Source organism: Strigops habroptila, chromosome 9, assembly GCF_004027225.2.
Source record: "Strigops habroptila isolate Jane chromosome 9, bStrHab1.2.pri, whole genome shotgun sequence".
Taxonomy (NCBI): Eukaryota; Metazoa; Chordata; class Aves; order Psittaciformes; family Psittacidae; genus Strigops; species Strigops habroptila.
The window spans coordinates 21,228,069-21,251,090 of record NC_044285.2 but is presented as its reverse complement, the minus strand read 5'-3'; the positions used below and the strand labels follow the sequence as shown (position 1 = coordinate 21,251,090).

The 23,022-nt window shown below is 41.5% G+C and overlaps 1 protein-coding gene across 12 annotated transcripts in view; it reads right to left on the bottom strand.

The window, feature by feature from the left end:
• The window catches only part of MYO9A (myosin IXA), a 189,824-nt gene that overhangs the window by 103,028 nt on the left and 63,774 nt on the right, over positions 1-23,022 (bottom strand). For 11 of the 12 annotated variants that reach the window (XM_030496904.1, XM_030496907.1, XM_030496905.1 and 8 more), the window contains exons 3-8: positions 21,482-21,576; positions 17,095-17,157; positions 15,730-15,829; positions 12,975-13,031; positions 9,007-9,104; positions 5,395-5,521 (exon numbers count right to left, since the gene is read on the bottom strand). In XM_030496904.1, the coding sequence (XP_030352764.1) occupies positions 5,395-5,521; positions 9,007-9,104; positions 12,975-13,031; positions 15,730-15,829; positions 17,095-17,157; positions 21,482-21,576 (540 nt within the window). The remainder of the gene's footprint in view (positions 1-5,394; positions 5,522-9,006; positions 9,105-12,974; positions 13,032-15,729; positions 15,830-17,094; positions 17,158-21,481; positions 21,577-23,022) is intronic. The other variant, XM_030496909.1, reaches the window with a different exon arrangement.

The window sequence follows — 23,022 nt, the reverse complement described above, 5'->3', positions numbered from 1 at the left end:
TTGGCAGTGCTGGGCAACGGTTGGACTTGATGATCCTAAAGGTCTCTTCCAACCTGGTTGATTCTGTGATTCCATGATCTGGAAATCCACAGTGAGTTTTCACATTCGGTTTCTATTCCTCTATATTCAGCAAAACGGTGGGTTTTTTCATTTCAGTTCTGCAGACAACATGTGGACACTTCTGCAGCAGGTGGTGACTATTAGGACCATCGGCTGCCCTCCCTCAACTGACAGCTTGGAACAAAAATGAACTTTACACCATTGTTACCCCACTTCAGCACACTGGTGGTTTATTTATCAAAGGCAACCCACACAGAGGGTATCAGATGGTTACTAACCAAAACAGGCCAATGTAATATTCCTAAACAACCTAAATGCTTCCAAGTCCCAGATTTGTCAGCAAACACAGGGATTCTAAATGGTTTAAACAAGTACTCGCACTGTCCCTCACCATCCCCATCTAACGTTCACCCTGGTTTCCTTCTCTCTGCTCTCTTGATGGATGTTGACGTCCTCTTAATGGAGACCTTGATCGGCATCCTTCATCTCCAGACCTGCTGTGAGCTGAGCTAGAGGGATCAAATCATCTTCGCATAAAAAAGCCACACTTGGCAAGGATGGGAACGTAATCCCTGCATCTCCCTGGCTCTGCAATTACCACCCAGTGGAGCTTGATCTCGATTGCTTCATCACCTCTGAAAGCCAACACCATGGGCTCAGCCAAATTATCATAATATTCATTTAAGGTCACAGCTTGAAGGTACCTGACTCCTGATGGCAACAAGGAGCCATAGGAGCTTTCTAAAGAGAAACTCAGCGCTTGCTGATGACTAAGGACACCTGGTGCATGGAAATACTTGTAGTTTCCCCATTGCATACATCCTACTCTTCCTCCTCCAGTAAGCAGGATACATTAAATAGAGACAAAAAAACTATTAGAAAATATATTTCTTTCTTTTTTTGCCCTGGGAGTTACAATTCTAAGTTATATTTCATGGCTTTTTGCTTTCTCATGCTAAAGGGCAAGTCCTGCTCTCCCTCTTCAAAAAAGCTACATAGCCTGTAGCAGTTTATCTCTTAATTACAGGGACAAAATGCAGACTTAAGACTTCACTGCCACATGCAAGTGGAACCAATGCTGAGAGGAATGGATGACTAGAGCTCTAAAACCCAGTGAAGGATGACCAGCAACGCTGCCACAGCTATAAACGTCAGCAGAGCGTGGCGGGGAGCAGTCAGCCAAGCTCCTGCAAGGGCTGGGCTGGAGCCAAGGCAGGCAGAGATTGCTTCTCCAATAAAGCTGGGCTATTATGTGAGAGCAGCTGAAGGAAAATGAACCATTTCCAACTTCAGAGCAAGAAAACGTCGCTTTTTGACTCTCGTCCATATTTGAGAAGGGGATTAGAGTGGTGAGTGCTCGTTCAAAAGCTGCCTCGTGTGGAAAATAAATTCACATTTCTATCAGTTCTTCTTGAAAATGATCTGAACCTTTTCTTTAGGCTTTCTAACAACCAGCAAGTTATCTGGCTCGAGTTCTGGCTTGGAGCTCCACATCTGATGAATCATGGAATGGTTTGGGTTGGAAAGGACCTTAAGATCATCCAGTTCCAACCCCCTGCCACGGGAGGGACACCTTCCACTAGAGCAGGTTGCTCCAAGCCCTGTGTCCAACCTGGCCTTGAACACTGCCAGGGATGGGGCAGCCACAGCTCCTCTGGGCACCCTGTGCTAGCGCCTCAGCACCCCCACAGGGAAGAAGTTCTTCCTTATATCTAATCTGAACTTTTGCTGCTTAAGTTTAAACTCTGCTCATTGCAGCAGGGGGTGGGCTAGATGAACTTTGGAGGTCTCTTCCAACCCAAACCTTTCCATGATTCTACGATCCCTAAGACTTAGTTCAGAACATGGATCTAGAAGGCTGGATGCAAGCACTGGCTGCTCCATAATCCTCACCTCCCTTCTGTTCCCCAATTACTATCCAAGATGTTTGTCACACAAGCGGCACAATGTCTGTGTGATCCCTCCAGGAAGCTGAAGACAATCTTTCAGTTGAAAAAGAACTTGAGCTCATAGATCTCCCATGGAGGTAGACGTTAGCTCCTAAAGCCAATATCATCAATGCAAAAAGAGGTCTGGGAAAACTAATTTAGGATACCTGATAACTTATATTTACATTGATTTGCACTGAGACTCCATTGAGCAAAGACAGAACTTGCCTTCCTTACTCGATGCTCCATCCAGGGAAATAATTTTTGGTATTAGTAAATGTAGACAATTAACATGTTCCTGCTCTTCTAATGGAAACCAAAAATAGTCTTTCTTAAGATCAACTGACACTTGATCATTCCTAACAGATTGCTTGTTTTAGTAAGTTAAAAAAGGAGCCTTGCCAGGCTTCTCCCTGCAAGCACAAAAGTTGACCCCAGTTTTACACCACCCTCTGTGATTCCTGCAGAGGACCTGGGATCTCTGCAGCACTTGCGCAGGGCTCGATGTCTGCTCAATGCATCAGGCAGCCCTGACATCACGCTGCAGCATTTCAGCGAAGTTTAAACAAAGGCCATGCAGAACCTGCCAAAAGCCTCCCAGAATCCACACGCTATGTCTGCTTTTGAAAAAAAAAGAAGAAATGGAATCAGTGTCTTATAATAAGTGAAACCAGGATCTCAGACTCTGGCCAAAGGCTTCTAGTGCAGTTTGCTTTTTCAACAAATGCTGCTCTGAATGTTTTAAGAAACCAAAACCATATTGGAAGGGGTTGTTGGTATCTAAGGAAAATCAAACCCATCTCACAGATCAGCATCTCCACCCAGGTTCCTTATCAGTCCTCCTGTGTATTAGCTTCATTTTATAGGGACACAAATTTCTTTATAGAGAGGAAGGATGGTTGTTCAGTGTTGCAGCATGTTCTAGGCCAGGTCGGACAGGGCTTGGGGCAACCTGGTCTAGTGGAAGGTGTCCCTGCCCATGGCAGGGTTTGGAACTGGATGGGTTTTAAGGTGAGTTTTAAGGTCCCTTCCCACCCAAACCAATCTGTGATTCTACTAAGCATCAGATCATGGAAGAGCCGGTTTCTTCCATCGTTTTGCTACGCTCAAGACTGTCCTGCCAAGCATCCAGTGGCTGTATGAAAAGAAGTTAAACTATCTGTCAATGAATATTATTTTTATTCCGAGCTGATTTTCCAGTCTCAGTGAGTAATGCCAAGATCTAGAGAGGGGATTAAGAATTTTTCAAGCCAATCCATATTTTTAGCAACGATGGCAGGAAAAGCAAAGCTGTGTACTGTTTGGTGACCACAAAAACCAAAAAGTAATAAAACAATTACCCAAATGAGTCCAAATACAAAGCGTCAAATGTTTCAAACAATATTTTGCTGAGAAGAATTCACTACACTTTATTTAGAGAGTTGTTAAGTAGCTAACAAAATGCAATGGATGCTCTTTGCATTGATGTTTGAATCCTTTAGTCCTCCCTTTCGACTATGCATTACAAGATCTATTCAGGTCTGCAAAGAAATAGAAACCAAGCATTTCAGAAAAGGAAGTGAAGCCTCTTCTGAAAACTAGTTAATTTACTTTATTTCAGCTAATCGGGGGGTGGGTTTATTGGAAAGTTTACACTTGGAGGCAGACAATGTCTCCAATTCCATGGACGAATTACCATATAAATGCAGCTTTAAAGACAAGCAACACCACTTATCCAACCCAGCAATGGATTTCAAAAAATCATGCCTGAGATCTGCATTGTCCTGATCCAATTCACAACTATTTTATGCTGTATACAGTCATTTCGCTTGCAAAAGAATTACCACGGTGCACAAAAATCTATCACTTGGCTCAGCTACTCCAGATTCTAGAGCTTTTTCAAAATGATAGAGTTAAATGTATAGATATCATTATTATTATTTGTATATATTATTGACATGCTATGCAAGTGAGCATGGCATCCATACTCTGTGCTGTACCAAACCATGGCACTAAGCCACCATTGCATTGATATGGCTCAACTGATGCATCCTTTCACACGTATATGTGTAAAAACCAACCCCGTTCCTTACAGCATGCAGACGTTGCAGAAGAGTGTGTTTGCAAAGGCCAAAGACCCAAAGCCTAGAACATTTTCAGATCTTTAAGTCACTCTCTTATTCTAGGCTAAAAAACCATTACTTCTTAAATGGCTTGGCCATTTTTAACAGCGAAAGATCAACAACATTCTCCTCCAAACTCATATTTTCCTTCTGTTTATTTCTGCAATTCCCAAGGCCAAGACACAAAGAGCATCCAGCTGCTTACACCCATATTTTACAAAAGCTTTCCCCTCTCCTAAATTCAAACCATTAATGAAGTGCTATGAAAATCCATGAGAGCTAATTCCCAAGTTCTTTAGGTAGTGAGATAGCACAACTGTTATTTAAGGAAAGGAATAGGAAGAGTATCACGTGTACACAAAATGACAAGTTGTCTTCTGATGCTATCATAAAAACAGCAAAAATTAACCTTCCACACCATCCAGCGAGTACAAAGGGATAAAGACAATAGTTGTTCTAAACAAGTACAACATTTCAGTATCCTTTGGAGTTACAAGTGGGTTAGAGCATTTCAAGAAAAGCAAGACAACAAGGAAAGTTTCTGGCCACCCATATCCGCATCAAGAGGTATTGAGCTCAGGTCTTGAACACTTAAGGCAAGCACAGAACAAGTTGGCTCATTGAAATGTAGTAATGCCACAGCTTTATAGCCTGCTGGAGAGCAGAGCAGCTCTCCTAAGAACTTACTTCATGCTTTTGCATGGATTTACAGAATTGGATCTGGCCCTGGTCCATGTGGACTGAGAACTACAAACCTTCCCCAGATGATACTGACACAGCAGTGACTCACAGAGGACAACATGCTTTTGCTAAAGGGTCTTAAGAGCAGATAGCATCAACAGGTTCACAAAGAACTAGATAAATGTGTGGATAATAGGTCCATAAATAGGTACTAGAGGGATGAGATGCACCCTCCAGCATCCCTAATACAACTTCTGTGGATGCTGGCAGGGCAACAACAGATAGCAAAACACAGCAAGCAAACTCAGCATCTCCTACAGTCACCACCTGAACCAGAAGAGTGGGCTCACGCTCAAGTTTCTTATACAAATATTGGAACAGATTTTGGGAGCACCAGAGAATTTATATGGGGGAGCTGGAGTTGCAGAAATTACTGCACTGAGTGGCAGGTTTGCTTTCCACCTACAACTGCTTTGCAATCTTTCACATTTTAATCACAGAAACAGTATTTTCAGTCCATTAGACCTGAAGCTGAAGAGCAGGGGAATAAACCCAGCATTAAAAACCTCATTAGAAGTGGCTCTTCAGGCATGAAGGTTACAGGAGAGAAAGGCAAGGCTCACCTCCAGCAAGTCAGACACAATAGGCAGTATTTCAGGGTTACAGATATCGATGGAGTCATCCCTGTAAGTCTTCTTTTTGTAACGGATGTTTCCCAGGTGAAGTATCGCCGACAAGAGAGAAAATATCCTAAAGAAAATAGGGAGAACTAATTTTCACTCACTTGTTCTTTCAGATAGCTAATGAAAAAAACAAACCATATCCCCCAAAATCCTGCGCCAGCTTCAGATTTGAATCGTTCCTCAGATTTTCAATTCAAAACAGTTTCTGTCCCAAATCCCCAAATGTTTCCTCAAAACTGATGCTCAAATGAAGCATCCAGTTTGCCTCATGTAAAACGTATTTTCACTTAGTCAAGTACCTTGCATTGCCATGGCTTTCTTGAAAATTATTTAACACATCATAGAATCCCAGACTGGTTTGGGTTGGAAAGGACCTTAAGAACATCCAGTTCCACCCCCCTGCCATGGGCAGGGACACCTTCCACTAGAGCAGGTTGCTCCAAGCCCCTGTGTCCAACCTGGCCTTGAACACTGCCAGGGATGGGGCAGCCACAGCTTCTCTGGGCACCCTGTGCCAGCGCCTCAGCACCCTCACAGGGAAGAGCTTCTGCCTTAGATCTAACCTGAACTTCCCCTGTTTAAGTTTGAACCCATCACCCCTTGTCCTATCGCTGCAGTCCCTGATGAAGAGTCCCTCCCTGGTATCCTTGTAGCCTCCTTCAGATACTGGAAGGTTATAAAATAGCACCCCGTATTATAAGGAAAAAAAGAAATCCTCCAACGATCTAGGATACCCAGATTAAATATCTATCATGCAATTGCTTGAATTAAGGGGAGATTGGACTCAGACACCCAAGCGATCCTTAGTCCCTGGCACATGTATTTAATACCTTTTCAGACCTAGTCCCAGGTAGGAAGCCTATACAAAAAAGTACAAATGCTTTTATAACATATAAGCATACTTAGACAGAGAAAAGCTGTTACGCTTCAAGTAAATTTATCCAGCTAATTTTTCTTTTTTTTTCTTTTTTTTCTTTTTTTTGGGGGGGGGGGGGAGGCGGAAATTTGGTCATTTTAAAGTTAGATCCTCACTCCTCAAACAAAAAATAGCTCTTTGAGACGATCGAGTCATGGCTGACTTCAGCTATAAACCCTTTTTGTCCCTATTTCTACATTCTCTGGGGAACTAAAAATGAATGAAATCAAATTTGATTCCTAGCTATGCCACCAGCTTGTCTGGACAAGGCACCTTCACCTCTCCAAGCCAGTCCTTCCTTATCTCTAAAATAGGGTACTGATTCCTTATCGTGAATTACAAGGATGCAATTATAAATATTTCACTTCTGTGACTGCTTCCACAAAGGTGAACCCCAATTTTTTGCTATAAACAATAATTCATTAAGTATGGTAATACTTAAAATGTCCTTCCTTTCTTTACTTAGCTGAAGGTTGTTACTTATTCATGTTACAGTCATACAACGCCAAGCAGCATAAACCCACTCGTATAGCAAAGAATCCTCTGTATTTTCTGATAAGCAAATTCCACTCAGAGAAATACAAGTACTTGTGTGCCAAGAAAAGTTATTGCACAGTAAATCAAAAGTGTGAATTTACTATGACATCCAACTCTGCTCAGTCCTGAAAATTACTGATTGCTTCACTCTGTCAGTTAAACTCTCTTAGTGATCCCTAAACAGGCTTTAGAAAAAACTTGTCGCTCAAACCTGGTTCTGAAAAGCTAAGGAGGCATGCTGACATGGAACAGATTGATATTGGAAGTGGGTGTATCCATGTGTGTGGAATGGATAGAGAAAAAGCAGTCTTAATTTCATAATTGATTTGTTCCAAGGATGAGCTTATGGAAAAGATTCATACGAAGACAAGCTGAGAAAATTTGGGCTGTTCAGCCTGGAGAAGAGAAGCTGTGTGGAGACCTCAGAGCAGCTTCCAGTGTCCGAAGCGGGCTACAAGGATGCTGGAGAGGGACTCTTCATCAGGGACTGCAGCGATAGGACAAGGGGTGATGGGTTCAAACTGAAACAAGGGAAGTTCAGGTTAGATATAAGGCAGAAGCCCTTCCCTGTGAGGGTGCTGAGGCGCTGGCACAGGGTGCCCAGAGAAGCTGTGGCTGCCCCATCCCTGGCAGTGTTCAAGGCCAGGTTGGACACAGGGGCTTGGAGCAACCTGCTCTAGTGGAAGGTGTCCCTGCCTGTGGCAGGGGGTTGGAACTGAATGAGCTTTAAGGTCCCTTCAACACAAACCACTCTGGGATTCTATGATTCTCGTCTGGGTGAAAATTTCTTAATGGAGCAGAAGGCAGGACAACCTCTCACAGTTCAGTGCTTCTAACTGTTGGCTCAGATACATGTCGAAAAGCAAGAAAAATGGTGCTTAAAAGTATAAGAGGTAATCCACCCAGTCCAGAAGAAAGCTAAAAAAAATAATAATTATATATTAGAACCTTAAACGTCATTTACCCAAGGTGATGAACAGGGTTTCAAGTGCCATTAATACAAAGCAGCAATTCTCTCTTCCCACATAAACCTCCACGATTTCAGTCAAAAAGGACCCATGTTCATTAAATTCTTGTTTGAACATTTTAACTCAAAAAAGCACAAGATTTCTCACTGTGTTCCAGCTACTGATGTGCTTTTCAGCAGTACTTAGGATGTCAAAATCATACCCACTTTGAGGTTAATTCTTCTGCCAAACTCATTCAAACCTACTGAAGACTTTCAAGCCAACAATCAACATGAGAGGAATTAATTTGTGGTTTTGGTTGAAGACAACCCTCATATGAAGCATGTAATTCCTTGCAGTCAGTGGAAGGTGCTATTGAAACCCAACCAGTTTTTCAACCAGCACTTCCAGTGAATTAATGAATGAAGGCCAGTTAGAAATGAGTCTACAGAATCAGGAATTATATGCAAAGGATTAATTATGACTAATAATCAGGATTTCTGATTAAACCAGGATCTGGATTCATGACATACAGAGTAAGGCATGAGAATTCATGGTGCCAACTTCTTGCCAATGCTCCATTTGCATAAAGAGAACTGTTAACTACAGTAACGACAGGCAGTTTGTTGTATGAATGGTCAAGTGGTTCAGATGGTTTGTGTTGGAAGGGACCTTAAAACTCATCCAGTTTCAACCCCCTGCCACAGGCAGGGACACCTCACACTAAATCAGGTCGCTCCAAACCCCTGTGTTCAACCTGGCCTTGAACACTTCCAGGGATGGGGCAGCCACAGCTTCTCTGGGCACCCTGTGCCAGCGCCTCACCAATTATTCCTTCTCACCAGTCTGATATGTTACAAAGAGCACCACAGTTATGTTAGCTCAATTCAAATCAGTGAATTATCTCACTGATTATGGAGGGTGGTGAGGCCCTGGCACAGGTTGCCCAAAGAAGCGGTGAGTGCCCTATACCTGGCAGTGCTCAAGTCCAGGCTGGACAGAGCCTTGGGCGACACAGTCTAGTGTGAGGTGTCCCTGCCCATGGCCGGGGGGTTGGAACTAGATGATCTTAAGGATCTTTCCAACACAAACCATTCTGTGATTCTATGATTAATATAATATTCAAGCTATTAATATGGAAACTAAACTCACTGTCTGCGAGTCTTGGGAAGAAACCCCACCATCTCCATGGCTAGTTGTAAGCGCTCAAAGTCATGCTTCAAGTCTTCCCCTTCCACAGAAAAGCAGTCCTGTTGGGTACAAACAGCAAGAGTAAGCATTGAGAGCCATTAAGATGAGAACAGGTCCAGATGGCCAAGTCAACACTTCATAAATATCATTTAGTGATCTCCATGCGTTTTCTCAGCAACTAGAACATTTCCAATCTGGCACTGGGAAATCAGATATCCAGAAGGTCCCACTGACGTTATGGGGAGTAACTGTGGCTAATTACACCCAACACCCAGCCCAGGGGGACTCACAGATACAGCAAGAAACACATATGTAATATCATAAAGGACCAGGATTATCTCCAGTGGGAAAGCAGATTTCTCCTTCTGAAATACTAGAAAGAGAACGTACAAGTTGGATTTTTGAAAATATTCCTTTTTAAAGTTTGATTTTTAATATTATTTTTTTTTAATTTAAATGAAGCTGTTGAGGAGAATCTGCTTCTACAAGGACTCTAGGGAAAAGCTGACCAGAGTGCAAATTTCAATACAATATTATTCATCATATACACAGATGGTTTTCTCTATACTGCATTTTCATCCAGCACAGTCAGATAGTCTTTCAAAGGACACTACATCTCCTCCATAAATCATAGACTGGTTTGGGTTGGAAAGGACCCTAAAGACCACCCAGTTCCAACCCCCTGCTGTGGTTTGGTTTCAATAGCCTGACCTCAGAGAGGACTGTGTTGATATAACTTCTCCAAAACTCAGTTTTAATAGGGAATTCACATAATTTAATGTAAAATATCAGCGAATCAAGTCCTGCAAAGGAAAGTTTTAAATATACTTTTCACTAACTTTATTCTAAGTAAGTACCACAAAGTTTTTTAAAAATGTGAGCACTGAGAGAATTTGAAACCCACATTTTATATTTCCATGTCTATATATGTTTCTGTGGGTGAACAGTTGAGTTTTTCAGATAATCCCAACCTGACAGCAGTCACTGATACGTTCATGAAAATCCAGTGACATTCTGGACCCAATAAATATTGTCCCGCACCAATATTTAGGGAACATAAATGCTCCTTAAATGAATACATAAACTCTTAATGCCAAGTTCCTTCTGCTTTGGCTCACCATGGGATGATTCCGATTATTCCCTCTCACTTCATAGATCAACTTCAATACTTTTTCCCATTGCTGCCTATAAAAATTCGCTATCTCTGAATCAAAATGAGTTTATTGGGCATCACATGATATAGTGCTATCTTAAACCTCCAAATATTTTACTAACACCTAGACAGAGACTTTCTACAGGTTAATCCAGGTAGGTTAATTTAAAACTACAGCTGCAGTTGCAGTGACGATTGATTGAGCAGCTGTATCCACATACTTTCTTCTGGTCATTTCCCTATAAATCATATTTACCCCAAGAGCAAGTGTGCACAAACTTTTGCCCAGATAATTCTAAAAGTCAGCACTAACCAGGGTTATGTGAATACTACAGTGAACACCATTAAACAGGTACCAAGTAGTCACAAGGTGACAACTGTCACTTGACAAGGCACTCGTACTCACTTACAGTACATAGAATAAATCAAATATACAGAATATATAAAGTTATTTTATAGTAGCAGCTTTGTGCCTTCCACATTAAAAGCCTCACAACTCTATCAGTGATAGAGTTCTTCATCCCACTCCTTAGCATCATTACAGCAGCAGCTGATTAAAGGGGGAAATTCTTATTTAAGATATATATTTCAATATAGGAGACTCCTCACAACTGCCCTGTCCCCTCGAATGAAAGCTAGGGAAGGTCAACTGGTCAAGAAAACATTTTTTAATCAAAAACAACTTACTACTGCACAGACAAAGTGAATTTAGAGATGTCGAACAGTAAGAGCATTTAAAAGCATGCGCAGCATCAATGAACATCAGGTTTTAAATGTAACAAGAAAATAACATGCATGCGTGTGACACTTTCACCTTTTATTAATAAATGATTAAAAATTACCCTTTTTAGGAGATGTATAAAGGTGTTTGTACATATTATCCAAAGGAATGCAGCAAAGACACTTACACTATGTATCAGTAAGATCAGCAGGCATGAGCAATGCAGTTATTTACACCATAAAGTATCAGGGTAAGAAGTCGTCCCTCCTAAACTCAACCGTGGCCATCCGGCCAAACCTAAGTCACAAGTCAACAGCAAAACCCCACAGACAACTCAGAAGCAGCACGATCTATGCTAAAAGCAATTTAATTAATACATAACAATTGCCAAACTCATTAATCTGCATGGAAAGGCCTTTTGCAATTTATCTACTAAAAAAATGGATGCTTTCTGTAGTGTTTCAGCCCTGTACTGGTTCCTAATGGATGATCAATGGATGAAAATTATAAAAAAAAGGAGTTTCTTTGATATTAGGGCAGACAAACATGACAAATCCATGCCCACAGACCAAACTTGTCATTCATATTCTGCTGGGGCAATTAGTTTCCCAGCAGAAGCGAGCCCCCTGCTTACTATCATCACATTGGAGCAATCCATGGATTTCCAGGGGAAGTTCGAAGAGGATATTATAAATAGGGTTCTTTATAAAGCAGATTTCTGCAGGGGGTTCAGTCCATGGTTACAGGGAGAGGTCCACGGTATGCTTAGGAGTGAATCAACTGAAGCCAAGATGTGATTTACCACGAATATTACCAAAAATGATCCCAAGCAAAATAAAATACAAGCCAAATTGTAATGGCATGCAGTTTTGCTGTGCAAAATAGGGACCTATAATGTGGTAACCTCTGAGCTGGTAGGGCATGATTGGCCCCTGCAGCAGAAAGCATCAAATTTGGGATTTGTTTTATTTTGGAATTCCACCAGTGAATTGTCCTAACTCAATCCTTAAGAGATTCAGGTCTTTGCAACTTCGTAAAGTGTACTGAGGTATATGGAAAAGCATCTGCTCTTCACTGCCCACTCTTGTAAGACCTCTCAGGGTGCTGATGTATTAATGATGCCAACATTTTTAAACCCCGAGGGGTTAGAGTTCTTTTCCCTCCTCCTCTCCTAAGGATTTTGCAGTGAAACCATACTGTTAAGATGCTTATTTAGCCCAAGTGAAACCCAGCCCCTTCACACATTACCTCTTACTCTTCTAGATGCATCAGCTAGAGTTCAGCAACCATTAAGCGCATGGCAAAATCAGCAGGAACAACATGCAGCTGATGTGAAACATGCTTCCCCGTGCAAGACAAAACTAACAGAGACCTTCACGGGACACACAGACACCCAAAGCATGTCTCCAACTGAAGCCACTGCCTCCAACTCAGTTACACAGGAGGAATGGGGAGAAGCGTTACCATTCCCTTTTTTGGGTTGATCCGTTTGGAAAGGATGATCATGTCACCAGAACTATTTTAGGAGGAGGGCTTGGTTTCACATTCTGATTAATACCAGGATTTGATTTTCTCCCAGATGGTTGAGGGAGATGTTTTGGGGTTTGCCTTTTTTTCCCCCTCTGGAAGCTGAAGAGCAGATACACTGCTACAACCACCATGAACTGATGGGTTTCAAGAGATTGAATTGCTGTTTTATCAGAAAGGAATTTCAATTTTCACATTGCTGCCATATCACAATTTCCATAAATCATCACATATTATATCAAGAAGGATAGAAAAACCCCCATAGTTTGCTAAAACTAGATGACTATATCCAACTGTTGAAGCTTTCCAGATGGAAGGAACTGAAAAAGGGCAAGGGAAACACATCTGTATTGTCACGAGCTAATACACAAGCAACACCACTGCAGGCAGAGGAAAGGAGGGGGTAGTTAAGAGGTTAAATGCATTTTGACTTTGTTTTCTGCTTAGGTCTTGGTGCACCTAATGAATTCAAGTGAGGAGCAGCAGCCCTGCACCAGCAACACAGAAGACACGGGTACTTGTACTGACCGGCTCAGAGTCATAGCAATAATCATCCCAGCTCTGTCTGAGGGGTTTCTTTGTCATCTGAAAGCAAGGCAGACCGGGTTAAGTAGTGTTCAGACCAAACAGAACTCCCACTAACATGCTCTTTAACCAGGGCACCAACATCAACCTTCCAAGTAAAATAATTGTTGTTATTCTGGATAGTCACTCCTTACTTTTGTTTCATTTTTAAGCTAAATTTATAATGCTTTTGTATTCATGGTGCTCTGATTCCTGCTTCCCGCATTTTCAAGACACATGCTTTACAGATTTTAAGATCTTTCTCTCCACAGTTGGAGAATCCTTTAGTTTACCTAGAGCTGAAGACCTATTGATGGAAAAATCCCACTGAAGAGCAGAATTCTTTGGTTTCTACTCTCAACCTCTGCTCTAGACACATGTAAGTGCTGCAAAAGTGCAATCGTCCAAGAGATTACAAAGCAACACTTGAAAGCTTTGTAGGAATTGGTATCTTTATTTCCAATCAGACAGAGATGGAGTTGAGAGAAGTCAAAGTACATGTCAGTGACCAGTCCCAGGAGGGAGAGACACATGGCACCAGAGCTCCCAATAAGCTTAAACTAAGGGTCTAATCCTGCAAATCACCGATTTCAATATGGTGAAATGTGAATAACCAGCACAGAGAACAGTCAGCAAGTTACAGGGTAGGCAACAGCAGGTTTACCTGCCATTGGTATGAGATATGGAGAAGTTGTCCAAACTCAGGGGATTAAAGTTGGGATTTTTTTCCAAGCCTGATCCCTGCATTTACAGATCAACAAAAAAAACCATCCCATTTTGGTGAAATACCTGAATAGAGTATTTCTCATCTGCAATGTAAAACACACGTTTGTTTTGCATAACATGACATGAGCTGAGGAACAAGGGAGAAGAAAAATAATGCTTGACTCAAGGACCAAGTCAGGCCTTGACTTGAGGGGCCTGGGTCAATATTTTATAGCTTTTCCATTTTACTATTTAATTTGTAGTTACACATAGGTTCATTCCTGAGCTCATTCTTTGCCTTTTTAAAGGAAAAGGGATTTCTCAAGGGCACATTTAAGAAGCTACCGCAAATGCTCAAGGGCTATTTTACAGTTTTTCCCCTTTTATGCTTCCAAAGTTTCTTTTCCCATTCTTCCACTACCTCTTTTTCCTCCTTTTTCCTTATTTTCCTTTCTCCCCTTTGCCTGTAAGGCACGGGAAAGCTGTCACTGCAGCTTTAATATGAAACGATGCCCTGAACACATCTAAAGGTGACATTTCCCATAGCTGTCAGTGTTAAACGGTCTCTTTAACACTAATTATCAAAAATATTAAAATCATTGTAATAAAATCCCTAAAAATTCAGGCTGTCACTACTGTCCAAACACTGTATTCAGGCAAGTTCAGAGTCTGCTTCCCTGCTGCACGGGATGTAGCTCAGCACCCTTCTCCGGCCTACTTGCCCACAGCATCCTAATTTAGATTAAAATACATGTTTCAACCTAAATGATCTCACTTTTACTGGTTCTACACTCTACATGGATTTATAATTTGACTTGAAACATGAACACCCTTAAAGCGGTATTAAAACCCCAGAAGGACTCTAATTAAAAGCAATGTTTTCAACTAACAGAAAACTACCGGATTGCCCAACAAAACCTGTGAATCCAAAACATTGGATCCAAACGATCTTGGCTCCTTCCCACTGCAAAACAGCAGCACAGATGGTTGAGCAGATCCCACCACGTTCTCCAGCTAACGCCTGAGGCACAATGAGGGCAAGCAAAAAGCCTTCAGCTCTAAGTATGCTGCTACTCATCTGTGCAAATTTCCTGATGCTGCTAAGAGTGGGTGGGAGTTGTTAATATCACAATACATTTTGGCTTTGATAACGTGCTTTAAAAGATCTTTATAAAGCCCCGGGTAATTGAGGCATATTCCAGGGTTAAATTCTATTTCTAGGAAGACTAAAGGCTAATTGGATTGTGTTGTACGTACAAGTTTCTCTCCAGTTTATGGGTTAAATCATGTTCCAGCTCCAAGAAAATGGCAATTTGTTAAAAATCCAGTTATAACCCAACTACTGTTCCACATATTCCTAATCCTTTTTTTCTTCTTTTGAGCAAAAAGCAGTAAAATCCCTATTCACCAGCATCAGTGGACAAGTGCATCTTAAATACCTGCAGTAAATCACATTTCCCAAAGTATCAGCTTATTGGGCCATTGGTAACTCCTCACTCATTTTTAATTCCCACATTTTCAATGGTTGCTGTGGTTTTCTTGAGATTAAACTTCTATTGTTAAATTCAGAGGGTCATGCTCATAGCCAGCCATGGAGCTACAGGATTAGGACTACCTCATGCAAGGTATTATAGCCCGAAGAGCTACTAGTATCATCACACATCTTCCCCTTTTCTCTCACTCAGCAGACAGATGTTAATGCCTTGATGACACCCACACACGTAACAGGTAAATCATTACCATTTCTGCCTTTGACAATTAAACCCACACTATATTTCATGCTTCCCAGCTGGGGGACAGAAATGGAAAATACCCATTTTTATATTTTTATGTCATATTATCAGGTGTTCAGATTGCCAATGCAGAATTATTTCCAATAAGAAAAGCTGCCTGTCGAGCATTAAGACAATCCATTTGTTAGTTGTCTATACTCCACACATTTTCTTTATTAGCATTAAATATCAGCAGTAGAAAAGGCAAGACCATGTATTGTATTCCTGTATAGTATTCCCACCTGGTTGAGGTAATGATATTCCTCAGGCTGCTTCAGGTGGAATGCTGATCTCTCTTCCTCGCTTGCTCCTGCCAGGAGGTAATAAAATACATGGTAGTTCCTGGTGACAAATAAAAGAAAGAAAGATGTTAGACTTCAAACTAAAGAGCAGTGTTCAGCAGAGAAGCACATGTGAGCCTCAGAACCTGATTTTCCAGCTTCCAAACTCAGACCTGAACACTGGAAATGGAGTCACATCACTTTGCCGTGATGTAAAAGATGAAATGAAGTACTGGAGAATGAGATCCCTCTTTTCCATCCAAGGACATCCACTGCCCTAGAATGCACTTAAGAATTCCTAACTGACATCATCACATTTTCCTTCAGAAACATGTGCAATGCCTACATATTGATTAGAATCAAATCAACATATTTCCTTGCAATGCAGAAATGATGATGATTATTTTTAATACCTTATTATCATGTAAAAAGCAATGATTTTGCAGTTGCAGTTCTGTAAGACAGCGGTAAAAGCCTCAATTTTTATGGCTACTCAAATATTCAAAATACTTGAATATTACTAATACTAAACCCACCCCAGTGACAATTGTGTTTCGCTTCAAGACAACTCTAACACAGCATAATACTAAGAGCATAGCAGCAGTTCTAAACTTAAACTTTTGCTTTTATGCTGGATCTTTTCCAAGAGGAACCAAGTTTAATCATCTTGCAACACCCAAGAGTACATTTGTCGAGGCTGAATGTGCCATTTAACGTTAGGATCGGCCCATGAGCATTCAAGAAAACTTCTCATACATCTGTCTCAGAAGGGAAACAAAAAAGTGCCGAAGGTTCAAAGACAACCAGAAGCAGCAAATTTATTTAAAATGAGAGTAATAAGTGCTGAGAGAGTATGCAACAACTCAGATGTTGCAATTAGGAAAGAACAATGTGCTTAAATTTGTTGTCTATATAGTTTTAGCTTTCTCTAGAGGCCCTTCTGACAGCTTCAATGTGTCAAGAACTGTAAAACAGAACTAAAATACCATCTCCCCCCCAAATTCTATATTAAATAGCTTATGAGCTGCACAAGGAAACAAATGGTATGTAGTATTCCATATGACATGACTCACGAAGAGAATGGAAAATATAAATCAAGGACCATCAATAAAATAATGGAGTTTGTTTTCCCTGGTTAGCACATTCCTCCCTAAACAGCAAAATACAAAATGCATCATTTATCTTTGAAGCACAGGGTTAGGACCATGAAATTCCTGACCCCCATAGGCCAGCTTCCCTTGAAACAGGGGTTTAAGCTCTCAGTGCCATGCTATCGGCACATAGAGAACTCAAAACCAACCCTGTAAGCAAAATCCAGGCACCTACCGTTCATTGTGTTCCTGATAGACTAGTCTTGATTTCTCCAGGAGGTACTTCTCCACGTAAGCTCTGGAAGGCAAAAATAAAAGCATTATTCATTGACCCAATATTTAACTGAAGTGAACACAGCTTTACCAGGACTTTTCAGGCTTGGTACGCACAGAAATCAGAAGTATTAGCCTTGTTTCACTTAGTTGTATAAATTTCTTCCTAGGCAGAACAAGCCCAATATTGTGTTTGGCTTTTGAGGTTTTTTTGGTTTGATACAAAGCCAACACTAACTTGGATATGAAAAACATGATCTCAGATGCATTAGCCTATGGGCAGGGAGCACAGGGGGAAATGCTGACAGCAACCAAGACTCTCAGATACCTATTTAATCCAAAGGCAGCAAAATAGAACTGCTTGCAGACCAAGCATCTGCACACAGGAAATAGACCTGGGTGCAAAGGTTTGCAGGATCACAGTTAGCTGCAGAATCGGCCCCCAAGTCACCATGCCCTCTTCCAGAAGAGGCACTTCCCAACAAAAGCCCGGGTTATAAACTTGTGGCTACAGTCAAAAAATAAACAATTGCAAAAGCCCTTGATTGGAGTTTACATTTTCTCCTAAGAGCCTCCACAACAAACATGTTTCATTTATATATTAAATGCTTATTTTCAAGCTTGTAGAGCTAAAACAAGCTTCAACAGGTTTTTTCTTCCAAACAATACTAACCAGTAATGATAGGGATTTAGAAACCAGAGTTTTGATGATGTAGCTGTGCTTTTCCAGCTCCAGATGCCCAGTGACGTGGCCATAACATTAGCAGCCACGTATGAACCAAGAAACCCACTGAACGTTGGGCATGGTAGGACAGGGAAGTGCCTCTACGCTTGCGTCTCCACCAGTCTCCAGACTTATTACTTACTCTCAGTAATTCTCTCTCTTTTCACTAAAGAGTAAAATAAAACAAACTATGTGCTGCTGCAGATTAGTGACAACTTTTACAGCAGCTCGTAGGAGAGGCTACTGGAAGAGGTAGGAGAGGTGGATCAGAGGGCAGGAGCAGCTCTGCTCTGGAGCCAGGCTGAGAGAGCTGGGCTGGGGCAGCCTGGAGAAGAGAAGGCTCCTGAAGGGGACACCTTAGAGCAGCTCCAGTGCCTAAAGGGGCTCCAGGAAACCTGGAGAGGGGCTTTGGACAAGGGATGTAGGGACAGGACAAGGGGGAATGGCTTTAACCTGCCAGAGGGGAGATTGAGATGAGCTCTGAGGCAGAAGCTCTTCCCTGTGAGGGTGCTGAGGTGCTGGCACAGACTTTTCCCAGAGAAGCTGTGGCTGCCCCATCCCTGGCAGTGTTCAAGGCCAGGTTGGACACAGGGGCTTGGAGCAACCTGCTCTAGTGGAAGGTGTCCCTGCCCGTGGCAGGGGGTTGGAACTGGATGAGCTGTAAGGTCCCTTCCAAGGGGGGCTCAAACCAGCCTGTGATTCTATGAAATGGCATATCCAACCCCCAACAGGTTGCTGATCTCGCTGGATAGCAGGAGTAAAGAAAGGACAGCAAAGCAGTACTATTGCTCTGTATGATGTGAATCAAAAAGGTTTGTTCTTGTTTATTCTCTGGGAGGAAGCTGAAACAATCTACAGAAATTCCCTACTGAGAGGAGTTTTTTTGTATCTACTTTCTAACCTGGGACCAGTTTTTAAATTCCAAGCCACGCCATATATTCACTGCAGGGTTTTTGAGCAGATAAATGAAGAAGGTATCGGAGTGTCCCAGATACCACTCCCACCCCTGGGTAGTAGCTCAGCATGCTGCTGTGTGACAACCTGGGTCACGTCCACCAGCCTCAACATTCCATGCCTTCCCCTGTGGTTTCTGCTCTTATTATAGACTCCTCCTGCCAGAAATCACCCTCATTTAGGTTGAAAAGGTCTTCTGGAAGTCATCTGCTCCAAACACTATTTAATTCAGTGCAATTTTTTTCTTTTTTCTTTTTTTTTTTCTTTTTGGTAGATGCAACTAAAATGCTGTTTTGGTAAAATTCTCCTTGCTTAGTGCAAAGGTAATAACAAAGGCACATCCCAAGAGGAACTTATGTCCGCTCTTGTAAGACGACAGTGAAACGGAAAACCAATTGAAGGATAAAAAAGTAGATGTCTCCAAATGTTTTCTTTGTATTTACTGTTGTCAATTACATCAAACCTACCTTTAATAGTAAATAAAAGGAGTTCTGAGAATATGATTTTGGGTAAAACACTCATTTAAGCCTGCTACAGAGCCTGTACAAACACCAAGGTGCAAAACTCGTCAGCACGGCATGTTTGAAAGCACTAGCTCATGTTATTTGAGATACAGCCTCATGCCACTGCACAGAGTTACCATTACACCAGGGCACTGCTGCTTTTAATTAAAATGTCTCCTATCTGGCTCTTCTGCAATTTATGGAGCGTGTTAGATCTTGAGGCTTTTGATCATCTTAGGAGGAGTGAAGAGGTTGCAAAGACCTTCCTCCAGAACTCGCTTATCGTCGAAGAGGACATCATAAATTCAGACAGCTTTATGGGAACACGGTTTGCTGCAGCCATTGCTCATGCTCCATCAACTTTCAAGACATCTTCAAAGCCTTCATTTCATGGGGTGGAGTTGGTTGCTACTAAAGCTCTTGGCTATTACATCTCTTAAGTTGAAATTTGCTTCAAGTTTTGGGGCATTATATTCATAGGGTTTGTAAGCAAATATTCAACTGCTACTTTCAGCCTCTGAACAGAGAAAAATCCTGATTTGGGGCTGCAAATTACAGTCACATTAACAAAGCAAATAACATGCAGAATATAAAATTATCATTAACTTGGGTTGTGCTTAAAATCTATGCTAAATTAAAAGGAAAAGAAATAAAATATTTGTGATCTTTGTAAGACTAAGGGGAAAACCTGTGGTCTCATATGCGAGGAACAGCTCACAGGTAATTTTAAATGTCTCTTTATTTTCATTGGGGCAGCACTGCAAGCTTATAGCAAAACACAATCCTACTACACTGTCAAGAAAAGGCTAAGAAAGTGCTTTTTCTTTAAAAAAGAAGGAAAATTCCTCTTATTTTATGAACTAGAGTATACAAATACAATGTTACTGCACCTATTTGCCAAGAATAGAGGCCACTTCCACAGAGCTGACATAAAGAAAACACATTGTTATGGCATTTGTTGGATTCTTGTTACCTTGTATTTCAAGGTAACAATGTATTAAAAAAACCCCCAGGCTTATCCTTTTAACTGTTCTGTTCACCAGAAACAAAGAAGAAAAAAGAAGGAAAGAAAAAGAACATCAGGTTTGATGTAGGATGACAAACCAGCGGGAAGGTACACAGAGTACCCAGCTCATTTGAAAAATTAATGGAAGCACTTTGTGTGATGCTGTTCTGCTGGGGGAAAAAAAAAAGAAAGAAAAAGATTTAAAAGCAATTCTCTAAAAGAACAACAAAGTCCCAGCAAGAGCTCTCCCAGCTAGTTGCAGAAACCATACACAACCCCTGGAATGCTACTTCTACTCTTGGTTTTTCCAACTGAGTTAATCAACCTGGACAAAAAGCAGAGTTAACGAAGCCCTGCTCATTTAGAGCCAGCTTGAGTCCCTTTGCGATGACCTGATGCCCTGATGAGCAAAAGCCAAGGAGAAAGCCAGGCTTAGGTAAGCCCAGCTGCAGGTTTCATCCCCAGACTTCAACCACGCACCACTTCTGTGGCAGCCCTTGCCAGGGCAGGAAGGTTTGCATCACAGCTGCACATCGCAGAGCTTTGGGTAGCAGCAGAAATGCTGAGATAAAGTGTGGAGAACCACGCTGGAGACAAGCATCTCTTGTAATGGCGGGGAAAGTGGCCCTAACTGCTCAAGGCTTGGCTTAAAGAGAGATTTCAGGGCAGAGACAGAAGCATATGGGGAATTAGTGATCAAGGTTCCACCGCCTCTGTAACACCCACGGGGCAGCTGGAGATTAAATCCCCCCTGGGACTGAGCAAAGCCAGCTCACTCCACCTCTGCTTCCCATCATATGCACCAGCCTCCTAACTCGGCCTAGCTAAAACATTCTCCTTTCCTGCCTTTACTCTGTCTTAAGAGGAAAACTTCCATTTCAGTTTAATTATAAAGTTGACATTCTACAGAGAGTTCAACAGGCTTGAAGCCAGCTCAGGTGTATTCACGCCTCAATGTACAGCTCAGATACACCAACATTTTCATACCAATGGATTTAAATATGCTAAAAACATTTGGGGTTTTTTTTCCCCCTCTCCATTTTGGGAAAAAATACTGGTCCAAAAAATGAACCCTCTTCTTTGTGTACCCCCTACAGCAGCCTGCTCAGGCTCTGTGTGCAGATAAAAGGATGTACAGCATCTTCAACCTGATGCCACTCACCCTCGCACGGTGCCCGTCTCCTGGTAATTCACTTGGATAAACTTGCCGAAGCGACTGGAGTTGTTGTTATGGGCTGTTTTTGCATTCCCAAAAGCCTGCGAAGAGAGAGAGATGCCATCACTACACTGGAAAAGCCACCACCTGACCTTATTTACATGCACATCACCAGCAACTCAACTTTGGGGCTTTGCTATCAGTGTAGAGTTAATGAAAAGCATATGGTGAAAGTCAGTTGAATGGTCTACAAAATAATATGATGAGCTTCTGGGGACCATATTCATTTAGAGTTTGGTATTCATGAAGGGCAGATAAACACTGTTTAAAAATGAAGTGTTAGCTGTAGTTAGCTGTAGAAGAGAGATTTAATAGTAGAAGTTATTATAGGCTGCATTAAGTCTGTGCTTTATTCATTTAAATAAAAAGTACACTGCTCCGACAAGACTCTCAATTTTAATGAGCTAGAGGAAGCTGCTTTTTAATTATATATGGAATTAAGGGGGAAAAAATGCTTTGAAGGCTACTCAGATGTTAGACAATGTCATGTATTGCACCAGCATAACCCAGAGTATTTTCAGCATTTCAGACACTGCCATTTCGATTTGCTGCTGTTGCTTTTCCCAAATCAAAATGCTTTTAAGTCTTTATTATGCAAAGCTTTTATTAAACCCCTGCCTCAGCGAGGCACCTCATACAAGGAGTCATTTATTGCCATTTAAAAGAAATCTCTGAAGAGAAAAGCTACTGGGAACCTGGAAGAACTGACACTCAGCTCCTCCGAAAACTGGTATTTCCAATTGTGCCCAAATGACTCTAATAATAATCCAGCCCACAGTGACAGGATCTGTCAAGCTGACAGCTCCAATTAATGTTTCATTTATAAACCAGTTTTGAGAATCATTCACCTTTTCTTCTCAGCCAAACTTATTTAAGGTAATTATACACGAGATAATTTCTAAGTGTTGTTTGTGTATGGATGTTTTGTGCTGAGGCTTAATATTAGAGCTCAGCTCCGAGCTCCCAACTGATCTATTCCCTACTCAGCTATTTATTAGAAAAGATTAAAAAGAGCTTTACATCTATAATCTGAAGCTTTTCAAATGACCTTTTCAGATTTAACTTTGCAATTAAAAGCAAAAAAGAAAGGGTAAATTCAGCGAAATCTTGGAGAGAAGGCATTTGACACCTTCAGTACCTGTGTGATGGGTGCTCTCATGCCTACTTTTGTCTTCCCAAGCACATTTAGTTAGCAATCTGGCATTAGATTTAAAGATTTAAGAACCAAAGGAGGTTTGCTACCTTCTAGTAGCAACAACATGGTATTTCCCCCCCTATTTGAACAGAGGGAGTTGTTTAAACTCAGGCTGTTGCATATGAATTCACTTTAGTTGACTAAAACAAGTTCTGGGACAGCCGAAACCTGCCGAGCAAGCAGATTATATTTGAAAGATTATTTCAGACACACAGCTAAGGAACGTTGCCTTGCAGAGCTTTTGCTTCTTTTCAGGCTGCTCACACTTGGCTTTTGCTTATTCCCCCCAAAA